The sequence below is a fragment of the Vicia villosa genome, linkage group LG7 (genome assembly GCF_029867415.1).
Source record: "Vicia villosa cultivar HV-30 ecotype Madison, WI linkage group LG7, Vvil1.0, whole genome shotgun sequence".
In the NCBI taxonomy this organism is placed as follows: Eukaryota; Viridiplantae; Streptophyta; class Magnoliopsida; order Fabales; family Fabaceae; genus Vicia; species Vicia villosa.
The window spans coordinates 130,923,691-130,940,209 of record NC_081186.1 but is presented as its reverse complement, the minus strand read 5'-3'; the positions used below and the strand labels follow the sequence as shown (position 1 = coordinate 130,940,209).

At 34.7% G+C, this 16,519-nt stretch overlaps 2 protein-coding genes across 2 annotated transcripts; both read left to right on the top strand.

Annotated features, from left to right (window-relative positions):
- Positions 1–4,737: 4,737 nt before the first annotated feature.
- Positions 4,738–7,370, top strand: LOC131618551 (uncharacterized). Its single transcript, XM_058889750.1, has 2 exons — positions 4,738–4,885; positions 4,998–7,370. The coding sequence occupies exon 2, from the start codon at positions 6,187–6,189 to the stop codon at positions 7,354–7,356; it is 1,170 nt and encodes a 389-aa protein (XP_058745733.1). The 5' UTR covers positions 4,738–4,885; positions 4,998–6,186; the 3' UTR covers positions 7,357–7,370.
- An 8,010-nt stretch (positions 7,371–15,380) lies between these two features.
- LOC131620198 (zinc finger BED domain-containing protein DAYSLEEPER-like) lies at positions 15,381–16,088 on the top strand. Its single transcript, XM_058891204.1, has one exon. The coding sequence runs from the start codon at positions 15,381–15,383 to the stop codon at positions 16,086–16,088; it is 708 nt and encodes a 235-aa protein (XP_058747187.1).
- Positions 16,089–16,519: the final 431 nt, after the last annotated feature.

The following is a 16,519-nucleotide window of genomic DNA, read 5'->3' as shown; positions in this document are numbered from 1 at the left end:
ATCGTATGATGCAAAAAGTCCCAAAATTATTCTCTCAAACTCAACTAAATAGTCTAGGTACAAATCTCAGCCAAATGAAATGTCCAAAGTGTCCTCAAGGTGGAGATTTAGTGAAAAAGCCCTAAAATTGGAAGTTTTCACGCTCACAGCACCGTGCTTGGACGCACGGGCGGCCGTGTTGCTCTTTATTTTTATTTTTGCTCCCAGCCATCCTGACACGGGCCGTGCGTGAAAGCATGGGCGGCCGTGTGTCGTCCCTGGATTTTGTATGGAGAGTGTCATGCATCTGACACGGGTCGTGCTTGGAAGCACGGGCGGCCGTGTTAGACCCCAGAACCTTGAATTTTCATCTTTCTCTTGCCTCTCCTTCCTTCATAGTTGCTTTGACACTTAAGATGACTTGTTCAAACTTGAAATTCGTACACAACTAATCAAACGGCATCAAAAGAATCTAAATAACTTAAATTAAAACATAATGCAAAGTAAACATAAAAACAATGAAACATGAAATACTTAAACAAAAGCAATAAAACATTGATCAAAGTGTTACCGAATCGACAAATTTAGACCGAATACATGACAAAAATTAGGTAGAAATGGTGACCGATCAGAGAGCTAAATTCTTCTTGTTGAGTTTAAGGTAGTAGTTAACTTATGAATATACAATACCGTTGATTAATTCTTATGAACAATTGTTTGAATTTATTATCAATAAGAAACCTTGTTTTTATCTTAAATCATTGTGGAGTCTTTGATCGAAAGAAAGGATTCTAACTTTTGCCCTAGGTTACTATATTGATTCAATCTCAATTTGCAGAGATGGAATTGTGATTGGGTTTTCATAATTATCGTTCTTTATTACTATTATCGATATTGATATTTGGAGAGATCGAATCTCATACCGGTAAAAGTTTATCTAATTTGATTTGCAGACATGGAATCATATTTGAGGATAAGTGAAGATAATAAGTCAAATGATTGTTCGAATAAGGATTAATTAATAAATTGTATAGGAATAGGTTGATGAACCCTAGAACTCAACATATTTGTTTACCATTGTTAATCATCTTTAAGTTTTTTTATCAGTCAATTATTATTCTGTTAGATGCAATTTGAGAACAAACAAACAAACTCAACTATTTTTCTCACTCAAAATAAACAACTATAGAACGGCTGTAATATTAAACCAATCTCTGTGGATACGATATATACCGAAAATATTTACCCAAAAATACTTTCAACATTAAGGAGAAGATTGTATGTGTTTGGACTGATCAGATTAGACACTATAGAAATTCAACAACAAACCGAGTTGAGTTTACCCACTACTCTGAAGAATTGGTTGGGAAATAGTGAGGGTGATTTGTGTAGAGATTGAGATACTGTGAACCAAATGATCCAAAAGCAGCATAATGAGATTGGGATATTATGCACACCTAGGGATTGATGTATTGGTAAAGTTATTATGTCGTGTAACTCTGTAGTCATGCATGTTTGTTAACGTGCGTTTCATTAATCCATTAGAAATAAGGGACTATGATAATAAGACTTGACCTCCTTTATCATCTTTAATATAAAAGCTCCTATCTTGCGTTCCAGACCAAACAACCTGAAAACCCTTTCGTTTATTGTTTTTTCTTAGATCACACGCGTACCTTGTTCTAAATTCTCACTCAGTGTGGAGACGTATTTATTTTTATTACTTCGATAAGAACATTAGTAAACTTGCTAGTAGTTTTGTTATCAGTAGCCAAAGGCTATACTCAAATGTAAGGAGGGGACTATTTTGATAATTTCTATCTAGTTTCTAAACTTACCATAGTGAATGTCCTCTCTGCCTTAGTTTTCATCAATAATTAGCATTTTGAACAATTGGTAGTCAACAATTCTTTTTTGCATGGTGAGTTAAATGAAGATTTTTATATGGCTCTACCTCCTGGCCATTTTGCATACAATTCAAGTCCACCTCAAGTATGTAATATTCACAAATCAATTTATGGCCTTAAACAAGAGAGCAATCAATGGTATTCTAAGTTGTCTCAACTCCTGCTTAACTTGGGATACACTCAATCTCATCCATATCACTCTCTTTACCTAAAATCATATGTCAATATCCTTTACAAATCCTTTGGTTTGCGTTAATGATATAGAGCTTGATGGAAATTGTATGACAGAAACTCAACATGTTAAACTCTTCCTTGACCAACAAATATGCATAAAAACTCTTGGTAAGCTCAGATTTATACTTAGTCTTAAAATTTCCAAATAAGAAGAAGGTATTATGGTTAATTAAAGGAAATACACCCTTGAGTTTCTTGAAGACACATGTTACTTAGGTGCGAAGCCATTTGTCATACCCCTAAATCCTACTACCAAAATTTCCCAAAATGAGGGAACTACTATAGAATAACCTACTTCCTATAGAAGACTCATTGAAGCATTATATAACTGATTCGCACTAGACGTGACACTTCTTTTTATGTGAAACCCCTAAGTTAGTTTATAGAAAAACCTTTGACTCATATTTTCACTACAACCACTATTATTCTCATATACCTTTGATCTTCCTCAGGCAAAGGCATCTTATACTCTAGCATTGCTCTAATCAAAATTAATGGCTTTCTAGATTCTAATTAGGCAAGATGTTATGATTTTAGGAAGTCTATTACTAGTTGTTGAGTCTTCCTAGGAACTTCAGTGTCTCTTGGAACTCCAAAAATAAAAATACAGTCTAAAGTTCATCTATTGAGGCAGAATATAGAGCTCTTGCTTCTCTCACATGTGAACTTCAATGGCTCCACAATCTTATCATTGATTTTTGCATCACACTTCCTTAACCTTCTTCCATCTATTATGACACCAAATAAGCTATATACTTAACCCATAATCCAAAATTTTATGAAATAAGCAAACATATAGAAATAGATTTTCATATTATTCGAGAGAAAATACAAAATAAGCTAATCCTCCTTTTACCTGTCACTAGTACCAATCAACTTGCAACTATAGGCATCAAGCCACTTCACCAAGTTTTTTTTCCTTTCTTGAAATTCTGTACCTCATGGGACATATGTTGCACGAGATGTCCTAGCCACTAGATCGGCAAGTTAAACCAGAATCACCATAATTAACTTGTACAAGATGATGGAGCAGTGAAGGAATAAACAACACAATTAATTAGTAAACCAGTTTGATGCAATCTACACCTATGTCTGGAGGCTTGGCTTCCCACTCAAGAAAGGAAATTCACTATAAGTAGCTTAGTACAATAAATCTTACAAGCAACAATAAACACTATGTAGCCCAATGCCTTTTCCTAACACTGCCCAATGACTTTCTATTTAGGACTCTCCCTAAATATTAGACACATTCTCACTTTCTTTTTCTCTCTAACACTAAACCCTAGTGTTTTGATTTCAACCACTAAACCCCATTGATCAACTTCAAACAATAAGATGAGTGATGTTGAATTTTCAACTAAACTAGACAAACCTACAACTATGTCAAGTTACATAAATATTGCATGGTGTACATAAAATAACAAGGACACTTGTAAACCTAACACTCTAAAATCTTCAATGTGAATGCTTGAATTCTAATCTAGGTTTGAGCTCCATATATAACATAATGATCTAGGCTTTTTTTTCATGGATATTTGATTTGATTTCGTCCAGAAATAATGTAGAATGTGTTGGATATTATTTGTTAAATCTCTCCAACAATATATTATTTGTTTCAATTTAAATCTAAATTAATCTTCATCCAACTTTCAAACGAATCAGTTCATCATATTGTTAAATCAATAACAATTAAATCTGATCAAATCTTTGACCAGAGAATCTTCAAAAGCAACAGTGATGCCTTGTTGCGTAAGGCCCAAATGTCGTACCAATATGCTAAGATATCATGTCCAGTATGTGTCCCTTATGCACTTCCATACTACTTAAGCAAGCTAGATTAACCTTCAACATTTTGAACACTTCTCTACGTTGTTGTTTTGCAAAATGCAAGTAATCCGACGAGCTAATCCACAAGGAACTTCTTTGCTAACATGTCCAAGTTGAATCTATGTGACATCCATAGTTCAATTTGAAGAAGGATGTTACTGATATCAATTTCTTGATGTGCAAGTTACAACTTTTACATTACTTTTCGTACTTAATAATTAGTTAGGGTTAATTGTTAACTAACTTCTTCCTCTTAATCTCTCCATCATCTTTGTTTAATCTCTCATGTAATTTTGTCCTGTTATTTCCCTTAATTTCAAATACTTCATCGATTTTAAATATTTTTCTTATATTTTTATCATTATTCCTTCAAGTATCAAGCATAGCCTAAAAATAGATATTATTTAAATAGATATGTAAATAAAATGATTCTTTTATAATAATGGAAAATTATGTAATGATCTGGCTTTTGAAGTTCTCTTACACGCCTTTCCATCAATACAAACAATATATAATTGCGAACCGTAGCTCTCTTGAGGAATTATTGATGAATAAAAAATATAATTTATATCTTGTGAAGACTCCTTTTATGTCATAAAATGTTATAAAATTATGGAAAAATTATAAAATAAGAATGATTGCTAAGTTTATTATTTGGCCACTTTACAAAGTGTATTAAAAAAATCAAACACAACACTTCACTGTACTTAAGAGGCGTTTAATAACATTTCTAATTAAAGGAAAGTATTTTCAACTCTATAAGTTTCAAAAATCAATTAATATATATTAGAAGAGGGTAAACATTATAAATTATAAAGTAATAAAACCGTATAATATTTCTTACATGTTAAGAAGAAAAAACATGGTTGCAATTGTTAAATTTATTTATTTTATTATTATTTTTCTTTCTTTAATTCTTGTTGCAGTGAACTCTGGAAGTAAGTCATTTAATCATTTTCAAATGTTCTTATTTCAAATTTTCTTATATACTATATTTGTGATATTTTATCTCATTTTAGTAAAATAATTTTATTAATTTTTTCATTTCAGATTCTATTGATTGTCACCAAGATTTTCACTGTCCATATGATATGTGCCCACATCCTTTAAATCCGAAGTGTTTTATTGTGCCCTTTTCTGAAAGTGGAATATGTGCATGTCGTTAATTGAAAGATGTGCACTTATGCTCTTCCTACAAATTTCTATGACTGGCCATTAGTTATTAAATTGGCTTCTAATAATTATATATAAGGACTTTGTATTCTAACAGAATAGTAATGAAATAGAATAAAACAATAACTAATATTATTAAGTCGTTTTTTTTTGTGTGCGCAGAAATACACACAAATTAGATTATTTAGGATGGGAGGACTAATAATAAATTATTAATAATTTGTATTAAAATAAAAAAATCATAGTATTTAAAATTTATTAAGTTAATTTTGTTTGATGATAAATACACAATATATAAATAAAAGAGGGACAAAATCGTCCACCAAAATACAAATAAATGTTTATGAGATATTACATGAATTTAAAGTTAATTTGTTTAAATTGTACTCTACCAATGTGTTTAAAGAAGGTCTAGGTGAGTGGATGTAAGATGTGTTTGTGTATTGTTTTTGTCTAACTTGCGAGCAAATCATATTATTATGAGTTTTCTTAGTTGGATAGTTATTTTCACGATGATAGATTTTACTTATAAAAATAATTAAATTTTTAATCAAAAAATTAAATATATAGATGAAAGAGGAAAAATAAACTGCACACTAAAATAAATAAATAAAACTTATCAAATTCTACATCATAACCAAACGCCTAGTGATAGTGGACTAAAAAAAGTCTGAGGTGTCCCAAAAAATTAAACTAAAATTTATATCATAATATATATAAAATATCTAAATTATAATAAAGACAAAGTTGAATATCAAATAAATATTATTTAAAAATAACTTAAACTAATGCTCACAATCAATACTCGAGGATTTTTCTTTCAATGTTAACTATCATGTATTTTTTAGAAAACCGGTTTCTATTTTACTTCTCAATTTTCTCTTAATAATTTTCGTTGTTGAAAAAGATCTTTCAGTAGTCACTGTAGATAATGAGGGAGACATGACAAGGAGAAGCAGTTTATATATCAATCCAATAGTAAATTTTTTTCTTTTCACTTGCAACCCAAAATGAACATAAGTAGAAGCATTTTTTTCTAAATCCTAGCAGAGCAAGCGATTTTGAAATGAGCCCTATGCGTGGTCGGCCAAGGAAAATGGCGGCGGCGCAGACACCTCCGATGAGCGTTCGACTATTCTCATCAGCTTCCTCATCTCACGGAAAGACAATCAACACTCAGCTAGTTGTACCAGACGAAGTTCTTGAAGCGGTTATTGAAGAGGACAACGAGGAAAATGTAAAGGACAAGACCAAAACTCCAAGACCATGGGTGGATGTTACAAGGGATAATCGGTTACCTCAAAATGGACTGAACATTGAATACACTCCACCAACAATTGTCAATGGTGAACTTGAGGTAATCATCAACGAACAGGACATCCAATCTGAAATTAAGTATTGGGAAAACTCTTTGATAATGTATGTTCTAGAGGGAGAGCTAACAATGAATGCTGTAAAGGGCTTTATGATGAATGTTTGGAATTTCGTAACCTTGCCCGATCTTTACTATAATGAAGAATGTTATTTCATTATACGAACGGAATCCAAGACTGATAAAGATGCAATATTGATGCGAGGGCCGTACACCATATTTAGGAAACCTATGTTCCTCCATGAATGGAAAGCAAATTTCAAGTTCAAGGAGGACGTAATTAGGACAGTTCCTATCTGGGTGATGCTACATCAACTACCTCTGGTGTATTGGGGAGAAAATAGCATTGGGAAAATTGCAAGCTTCCTAGGGAGGCCAATTACTACTGATGAGTGTACTGCAAAGAAAAAGAGAGTCTCCTATGCAAGAATCCTCATTGAAATAGACATTACTACTGAATTGAAAGAGAGCATTACCATCCGCGATCCACGAGGTAACAAGTTTAGCCAACCTGTGGAATATGAGTGGAAACCACTCTTTTGCAAATCCTGTGGAAAAGTGGGGCATAATTGTGAGCAAAAGAAAGACAGAGGAAAGCAAAAAAAGATTTGGCATGCTAAACAGAAACAAGACAATCCTCTAGAACCAGTGGTCAAACCTACTGAAGTTACTACTGAAGACATAGAGACCACTGAAGAATCCAGCATTCCGTGGACAACAGTTGGGCATACCAGTAGAACCAAAGGAAAAGGAGCAACATATGACGATGGCACAATGCCCCAGCCTAGGGTGAACCATGTTGGTTGTAGTAACATTTTTGAAGTGTTGGGGGATGGAACTGAGCATGGAAAGTTTCCTCCATGATTCTCACTTGGAACATTAGGGGCTTGAATAAAATTGCGAGGCATGTTGAGATTAAAGCCCGTCTCAATAGCCTTAAAATGCCTTGCGTTGCTTTGATAGAAACTAGAGTAAAAAAGGAAAATGCTACTAGAATAAGGAATAAATTTGGTCACCATTGGGACTGGATGGACAACTATGATCACCACCCGAATGGACGAATATGGATCATGTGGCATAAGGATTATGTGGAGGTAAGGAAACACACTAGCTCTGATCAATACATTAATTGTGAGCTGCTTGATAAGAGTGGAACTAGATTATGTTGGCTAACTGTCATATATGCACATAATCATCTGAGTTTTAGATCAAACCTATGGAGAGATATTGGTAGCATGGCTTGACAAATTCAGGACCCTTGGCTTATTGCAGGTGACTTCAACAACGTTTTAACTGTCCATGATCGAGTGGGAGGAAATGATGTCCATCTGGCTGAATATGAAGGATTAGAAAACATGATGAATGAAGCACAACTTTATGAACATGAATCTAGAGGAAATTATTTTACCTGGACAAATAAACACACTGAGGGGTTGATATACTCCAGAATAGATCATGCAATTTGTAACAGGGCTTGGTTCACAACTTATCCTGATAGCATTGTGACTATGCTGGATGCTCACATTTCAGATCACTCCCCTGTCCAGGTGCAGATGTATTGCCAACAGCGGAATGTTCAAAAGTCACAGGCGAGATTCAAGTTCTTGAATGTGATTACGGGAAATCCAAAATTCATGGATCTGATTCAAAATAATTGGCATACTAATGTACAGGGTAAACCAATGTACACTCTTTGGAGGAAACTGAAGAAACTCCAGCCTCTCCTCAGGGGACTGACTAGAGAGAGTACTGCAGATGTAAAAAAGATAGAGCATATGCGGCAACAACTGGCTCTAGCACAGCAGAAACTTGCAGAGGACGGATTTAAACCTGAGCACCTGAATGAAGTAAAGGACTGGACAGAGAAACTCCTCAAGGCTATTGAATTAGAAGAAAGAATGCTTATGCAGAAAGCTAAGATTAATTGGATGAAATTGGGGGATGGTAACAACTCTTACTTTCATGCTATTGTGAAAGGCAAGAACAAACATAATGGAATTCACATGATGGAAGATGACAGGGGCAACCACCTAACTGACTTTAAAGATATGGAAGGAGAAGTGTTGCGATTCTATGGAAACCTTGTTGGAACAACATCACCAATACTGCAACATGTTGACATTGTGGCCCTTAGAAGAGGCACCCAAATGAATGAAACCAACAGAGAGTATCTAACTCAACCTATCACAGAGGGAGAGATTTGGGAGGCTCTTAACGGAATAGGAGAAAATAAAGCACCTTGAATGGACAGATACAACTCAAAATTCTTCAAATGTGCTTGGCATATCATCAAAGTGGACATCATCGAAGCAATTCAGGACTTCTTTAGAAACAACAGATTGTTTGCTGCTGTTAATTGTGCGATTGTCACGCTGATCCCTAAAAATCCTGCAGCAAAATCTATGAAAGTATGCGTCCTATTGCCTGCTGTACCACGATCTACAAAATAATCTCAAAAATTCTGACTCAAAGGCTCAGCAGAGTTATTAATAGTGTTGTGGATAATAGTCAATCGGCGTTTCTGTCAGGGAGAGTGATCCAAGACAATATCCTTATGGCTCAGGAACTTATGAGGGGTTACAATCGTACACATCTCACCTAGGTGTGCTATCCAAATGGATATTCAAAAGGCATACGACACGGTTGAATGGAGTGCTTTGGAGGATATTATGCGTGAAATGAACTTTCCTCAAATCTTCACTACTTGGGTAATGACTTGTGTGAAATCTGTGTCATACAGGTACTGCATTAATGGCCAAGTGACAAAGTTGATCAAAGCCAAGAGGGGCCTGAGGCAAGAGGATCCTATATCCCCCTTGCTTTTCGTTCTGATTATGGAGTATTCACACCGCTGCCTGAAGAATTTGGAGTCTATACCTGATTTTAAGTACCATCCTCGTTGTAAAAAGCTTCAGATCACAAATGTGAGTTTTGCGGATGATATTCTTTTATTCACTACAGGTGATAGAACTTCTATCCAACTCATGATGAAGGAGATTACTAAGTTCTCTATGGCTACTGGACTGAAAGCTCACCCGGCCAAATGCCATCTGTATTTTGGTGGAGTTCCCAGCAATGTCAGAATGGAGATCAAAGACGACACAGGGTTTAATAAGGGTAGTCTGCCATTTAAATATCTAGGCGTGCCTCTTGACAGGAGGAAGCTCACGATCCAACACTTCAGGCCGCTAGTTGATAAAATTACAGAGAGAATCAAACAATGGACAGCAAGGCTTTTAAGTTACGCGGGAAGAAGACAGCTCGTTCAAAGTGTCCTCTTTTCCATAACTTCATATTGGATGCAGATTTTTTACTTCCCAAAAAAGGTGATCCAACAAATTGAGGCAAAGTGTCGAACATTCCTTTGGTGTGGAAAGGATGAGCTAAGCAAGAAAGCTCCAATTGCATGGGAGAATGCTTGCCTTCCAAAAGCTGCCGGAGGACTGGACATTACTTCTCTGCAGGTGTGGAATAAAGCGACAATTGCGAAATTACTTTGGAATATACAAGCAAAGGCGGACAAACTTTGGATCCGGTGGTTTGACACATATTTCTTTAAACAATATGATGTCATGGTATGGAACCCAAAGACAAATTGTTCCTGGATTTTGAGGAAGATCATGAGCATTCGGGATACTCTGAAAGACACTCGGTATTGGAAACATGCGGTGCAAACAGGAGTGTACAAGACCAAAGACATGTATAAAGCACTTAGAGGAGAATTTGTACAGGTTCCTTAAAAAGAATATGGTACAACAACTATGCTCGTCCACGGGCCACATTCATATTTTGGATGATGCTAAAAGGTAGACTCACCACGCGCGATAGATTTGTTCGGTTTGGAATTATCACTGATTCTAGCTGTTGCTTCTGTGCTGGAACAGAATCGATTAATCACCTCTTTTTCAACTGCAACACAACCTGCCAAGTGTGGAAAACTGTATTACAGTGGCTTGACATCAACCACATCCCAACAGAATGGACCCGGGAAAGTAGGTGGATCACAAGCGAGATCAACAAAAAAGGTTGGAAAAGGAAAATTCTGAAAGTCGCGATTACCGAGACGGTGTATGAAATCTGGAAAGGAAGGAATCAAATGGTCTTCTCCCATACTAGCCTTGAACACAATATAGCAGGAAAATTATTGATATTGTGAAAACTAGATGTAGCTTGAATAGGAAGCTTTATTTGCACATAAATGCTTCTAGTCTGAATTAATTTGTCGTTTTGATTCCTGGATCCCTTTGGATCGGTTGTATACACTGTTTTTTGGATTTCAATAAAGTAATGCTTGTTCTCCAAAAAAAAATGAACATAAGTCTTAAATAGTTGATAAACTATTCAAATTCAATGTTTGATAATGTCAATAATAAAATGTCAAAGTTGAAATTGCATATTAATCCTTTCTTTCTCATTGTAGTCCATTGTAATCACCAAGTTCTTCATGTATATGCTTTTTTACCCTACTTGAAAGAATGCGCAAGATCTCTTTTAGAATCTTATGTGAAGTATACTTGCTATTAGATGGAGCATTGTTTATCACAACTTTTGAAACTTCATCATTGTATGCTAAGAGTTTAATCAATTGAAGAAAATCGCATTGGTTTAATGATTTACTTTCATCGTGACCTTTAAAAGCACAAGCTTGAAAAAGTTAACCAATGGACAGTGTCAATTGAAGTCTTGAGATGTACTTGATTCTTTATAATTTCAATTGTTTGAGATTGAATAATATTCCTAATGTTCCCATCTTGATTCAACAAGTCTTGACAAGCTTTCATAGCATTATTATGTGGTGAACATGAATCACTCCCTATGTGTTTAAGAAAGTCACGATGTTTTACATTTCTAACTTTCCTCCAACCTCTAAAACATATAGAATTGAAGACATCTGAACCAAGACATCCACTTGGTCTTTTGCTAAAAAATATAATATGCTAAGCAATAAGCAACACCCTTTGAAGGTGAATATTTTAACCATGAAGGAAAAACATTAAACCAATCGTGTTGAAATCTCCTTTGATGGTCTTCTTTACAAGAAAATGGATAGTGCTCTAAATCTATTTGATATGGACCTCATTTCAAATAATATATTCTTATTTCATCCATTAGATTTAATAGATACTCCCAAATTGAAGGACGTTTTCCAGAATCACATTCTAAAGAATTCGCAATTCATTAGGGCAAACTCTATTAACCTTTTCTTCAATTCCTGGGTTCTCAAGAACTCTTTGAGATTCTCACATAGAAGAACTCTTTGAGATTCTCACATAGAAGTTATATTTTCTTCCTCTTGAAAAAATAATCCATTTTTTAACTCTTCATCATCAATTTGGTGGTACAAAAAAAAACTTTAACTACATTGTCAAACATTTCTCAACGTTAACAAAAAATACACTTTAACAACATTGCTCAACATTGGCAAACAAAATACACTTTAACATTGTCAAACCTTGCTTGACATTGCTTAACAAAACAAAACCTTGGTTACAATACTTTTTAACAAAACCTTGGCCATTAACATGGAATAAATGAAAATAGAAAATTCTCATTAACATTGCTCAACAACAATGACAGAAAACTCCAACCTAATAACTGTTGATGCGGTAAAGCGGCAAGCAACAAAAGATTTGGAAATATTTATCCGGGAAATTATCGTCTCCACAAGAACTAGTGCATTATATTTTTGTTCAATAGTTTCCAAAGTTATGACTTTGGATTGAATTGTTTAAAGCATAAAAACAGAAAAGTAAATATTAACACAAAAAGAATTCATTCATCAAAGAGAAGCAACTTATCAAGCATTGCATATAATTTACTTCTCACAAACTTAAACTTATTGACCAGTTATACTCAACCTACAATACTCGTCAGTATCATCGTACATCGCTCAAACCCTAAGTCATTTCTAACCCAAAGTAGAGAGAACTATTATATCATCTCGGCGAAGATCTCTCAACTAACCTCAATAACACAGCAGACATCCATATAATCTGTATCGACGATCTCTTAACTGAAACAACTAACACTGAAGCATTAAGCTTTAACACCCATAAAGATTGTTATCTCTAAATCTATCTCTAGAATACAAAAACTAATAAATAATCATCCTAAATAAAGATTCGAGCAGTATATGTCTATAACAACTCAAACCCCAAGCGCAGAGCAAAAATCTAAGACAACAATCAACACAGATTTGTAAAGCAGATTAAATATAATGTCATGGGTGAAAAATATACATGAGTTAAAGTAAATATATGTTGAAAGTATATTGGAGTACTTTTAGATTATCGTTTCCACAGGGATTATTGCGATATCACCGTCGTTCTATAGTTTATGTTGTTTTTGAGTTAAAGTTACTTTGGGTTTGGTAAAAGATCATTCACAGATTTAGTAGCAAAGAGTAAAATATTGGAAAGTTCTAAGTTTAAGAGAATGTATCAAGAATCGATTTCACCGACCTAAATTTGTATGTCAACCTATAAATATATATATGAACTTGTTAACGATCAATATAATTACGTATCGACGTCTATACCGTCCGTGTCCGCAACGATATAGCTAGATTTACCGTATTGTTTAACCGCCGATTTCTCCACCGCTTAAAAAAATACAAATAACGTTTTATAAACCGATACAAAGTAAATATCAAACTTTAAATCCATGTCTGCAATTTATAGTTTGATAGATGATGAAATCAGGTCAAGGTACAAACATTGATGTCTCAAACATTTATACCATAGAAAAGCTTTAATAAACAAACTAAACCATCTATATTGATCATCACTTGTTCATACACAATATTCACAAGAAAAACATACAAAAGTAAAGGAAGATTACATCTTATCTTGATACAAATGAGATTTAGCTATCCATAGACATGGTAGCTTGCTCAACAAGGAAAGGATGAAGAATAACAAGCATCAACGGCGATTAATCGACGATCAAAGCTTCGAATCTTCACTTATCAGTTGCTACAGTAGAAAATAGTGTATTGAGCTCTCAAAAGTTGAATCTCTCTCACAAATATCTGATTTGATCCTTATATAACATTTCTCTTTTCTGTCTAGGGCGCGTCGCGCCCTCTAGCGCGCTTCGCGCCAAGTCACTTGCAGATCAAACTGCCCCAGCGTGCTACGCGCGCATTTCTCTGCTGGAAGCCTAAAAAATATCTAAAACAGGGAGCGACGCGCCCTAATAACGTGCAACGCGCGCTAAGCTCTGCCAACCAAACTTCAATCTTGGCCAAATCAAGCTCAAAGCTTCCAAAAATTGACAAGACCTGCAAAATCATAACTAAAAAACATATTAACATGAAATAAAAGCTGAAATTATAAAACGACAAATAATTATATAAAACTAAAAGGAATTATACGAATACTCGATAAAATCGGTCGAAAGGTGCCACAAACTAAACTTGATATTAACACAATTTTGCACCTAACAACTCTCCCCAACTTAAACTCTTGTTTGTCCTCAAACAAAACAATGATAAATTACCAGGAACACAAAAATCAACAATGAACCAATCAAGCAAAAACAAGAACATTTGAATGGTTCAAATTCCAAAAGTACACAAAGATCAATCCTTACCAATTTCAATCAAAGTACCATGATCAAGATGCTAATCCTATATACAAATTCTATGTCAGAAATTCCACAAGCAACAGAAGTTCAAGAATGAATCACACCTACACACTTGTCCTCTGAGAGAACAAAAATGGAGGATCCTAACACTCACCAGACAATGACGCAAACATCCAGAATTAATTATGAACTCATCAAAGCAAAATATATATAAAAAGCGTAAAAGCATGAATCACAAAGGACTTTAGGGTTGTTGCATGGCTTGGTTAACAAGGAAGTGTCATATCTCACAGCCATTAAAACGAATGTGTCAAAACATAAAAGAGCATTCGATAATAATTCAATCATCACAACCACACCAACCAAGTTCACCACATTCTTTTATTGCTCAAGAGTTCATCCTTTTAATTACACGGACACTAGCTATACACAAAGCTCTTATCTTTTCTTTTCTTTTTCTTTTCTTTTCTTTTCTCTCTAGAGCAATCAATTATTTTCTTCTCCACACTAGGGATGGCAAAAAAAACCATACCCACGGGTAAAATCCGTCATGGGCACGGGTTGGATAGCTTAACGGGTATCCACGGGTATTATAAACGGATATTTAGTTACCCGTTTACTTACGGGCACGGATACAGATTTGATGGTATCCATACCCACGGGTATCCATACCCACGGGTATCCATATCCGTTAATAGTGATTAAAATTACCTAAATATCCTTTTAAAATTAGTATACTTGAATATATGTTTAATATCCTTGCTAAATTGGTATACTTAAATATTCTTTTAAAATATCCTTACTATACTTAAATATCCTTTTCAGTAAAACGTAAAAACCCTAGTTGCCACTACATCTTCTTCTTCTTTCTCGATTTCAAAAGCAGCGACAGCCGCGAATAACGATTTCTTCACATTTCCAAAAGCAACAGCGGCAACAATTTCTTCCATTCCTCTCTCGACGGCGACGACTTCTATAGGTGGGTGATATTATGTTTTCCCCTCTTTTTTATGCTTAAACTTGTTATGTTTTTCTTGTTTATTTTTCTTGCTAACTTCTCTACTTCTAATGGAGAAACTTCTATGTTTACTTGGTGTAATAAATCTAAACAAAATAGGTTTTTGTGTTGTTCTAAAGTTGTGTATCCTGTTTGTGGTTAAGCTCTTATGAAGTTTTTGAATAACAAGTTTTCAGTTGTTAGGAAATATGGCTTTAACAATGGATTGATGTTGAAAGTGATTATTACTTTAATATACAAATATTTGACTCAAATTGATAGGTAATTTTAACGAAATATATTCATGTTATTTCTTTATAGAGAAATTGCTCCTATGGAAAATGTACAAGAGAATTTGGAACCCTTAAATGTGGATGACTCTAATACCGTCGCTTCGATTGTTCCTAATGTTGAAACTAATTCAACTCCAACACAAATTGAAAATACAACTCCATGTGAATCTCAAGCTGAAACACAAGTGACGCAACGTACTCGGACAAGAAAGCTAACTTCAGATGTTTGGCTTCATTTCCAAAGGAAATGGAGTGTAGCAGATGGAAAAATGAAGGCCAATTGCAACCGGTGTGGTACAAAACTCTCGGGTGATCCAGGACAAGGAACATCACACTTGCGTAATCATTGGAAGACTTGTGCACTTCGAAATACTCGAGATATAAGACAAGCTATTATCAAAACTGAACAAGTTGACAATCAAACAGTAATGGTTGGTTCTTATTCATTTAATCAAGACATAGCAAGACGCTCGGCTGCAAGGATGATAATTCTTCATGAGTATCCTCTAGCGATGGTTGACCATATTGGTTTTAAAGATTTTTGTGCTGTTATGCAACCTTTATTTAATGTGGTTTCTCGTAACACTATTAAGGCTGACATCATGAAACTCTATAAGGAGGAGAAAGAGAATACGATGAAGTTACTGTCAAAAAATCAAAGTCGCATCGCAATTACAAGTGATATTGGACTTCAAGTAACCAAAATAAATGCTATATGACAGTTACAACTCATTTTATTGATGATTCGTGGAAACTACAAAGTCAGCTCATAAGGTAATAATATGCTTTAACTCTTTAGTTATTTTGTTTAAGAAAACATGTTTGCTATTTGTTAGGAGTAAATTAATGGTAAATTCATGTGTTAATAGAAGTGATTTAGTTTCCAAACCAATGCAAAATGTGATAAATCCATAGGTTTTTATTAAGAATTGAACTGCACAAGTTTAGTTCGTGCGTAAAGCAAATCGAATCACTTGTGGGTGTTATTGTTGCAGGTTTAGAGCTGAATTGAAGCTTGAGAAGAACATGAGGAGGAAAGAGAGCTGGAAGTCTCAAAGGCAGAAGAAAAAGATGGAAATTGCAAAGGGCGCACCGCGAGAGTTTCTAGAGCGCGCCGCGAAAATATCTCTGTTTTGAAGCGCGCCGCGCC

Bases quoted from the DNA above. Each gene is read 5' to 3' on its own strand.
- LOC131620198 (XM_058891204.1), top strand. From the start codon at position 15,381: ATGTTATTTCTTTATAGAGAAATTGCTCCTATGGAAAATGTACAAGAG.
- LOC131618551 (XM_058889750.1), top strand. From the start codon at position 6,187: ATGAGCCCTATGCGTGGTCGGCCAAGGAAAATGGCGGCGGCGCAGACA.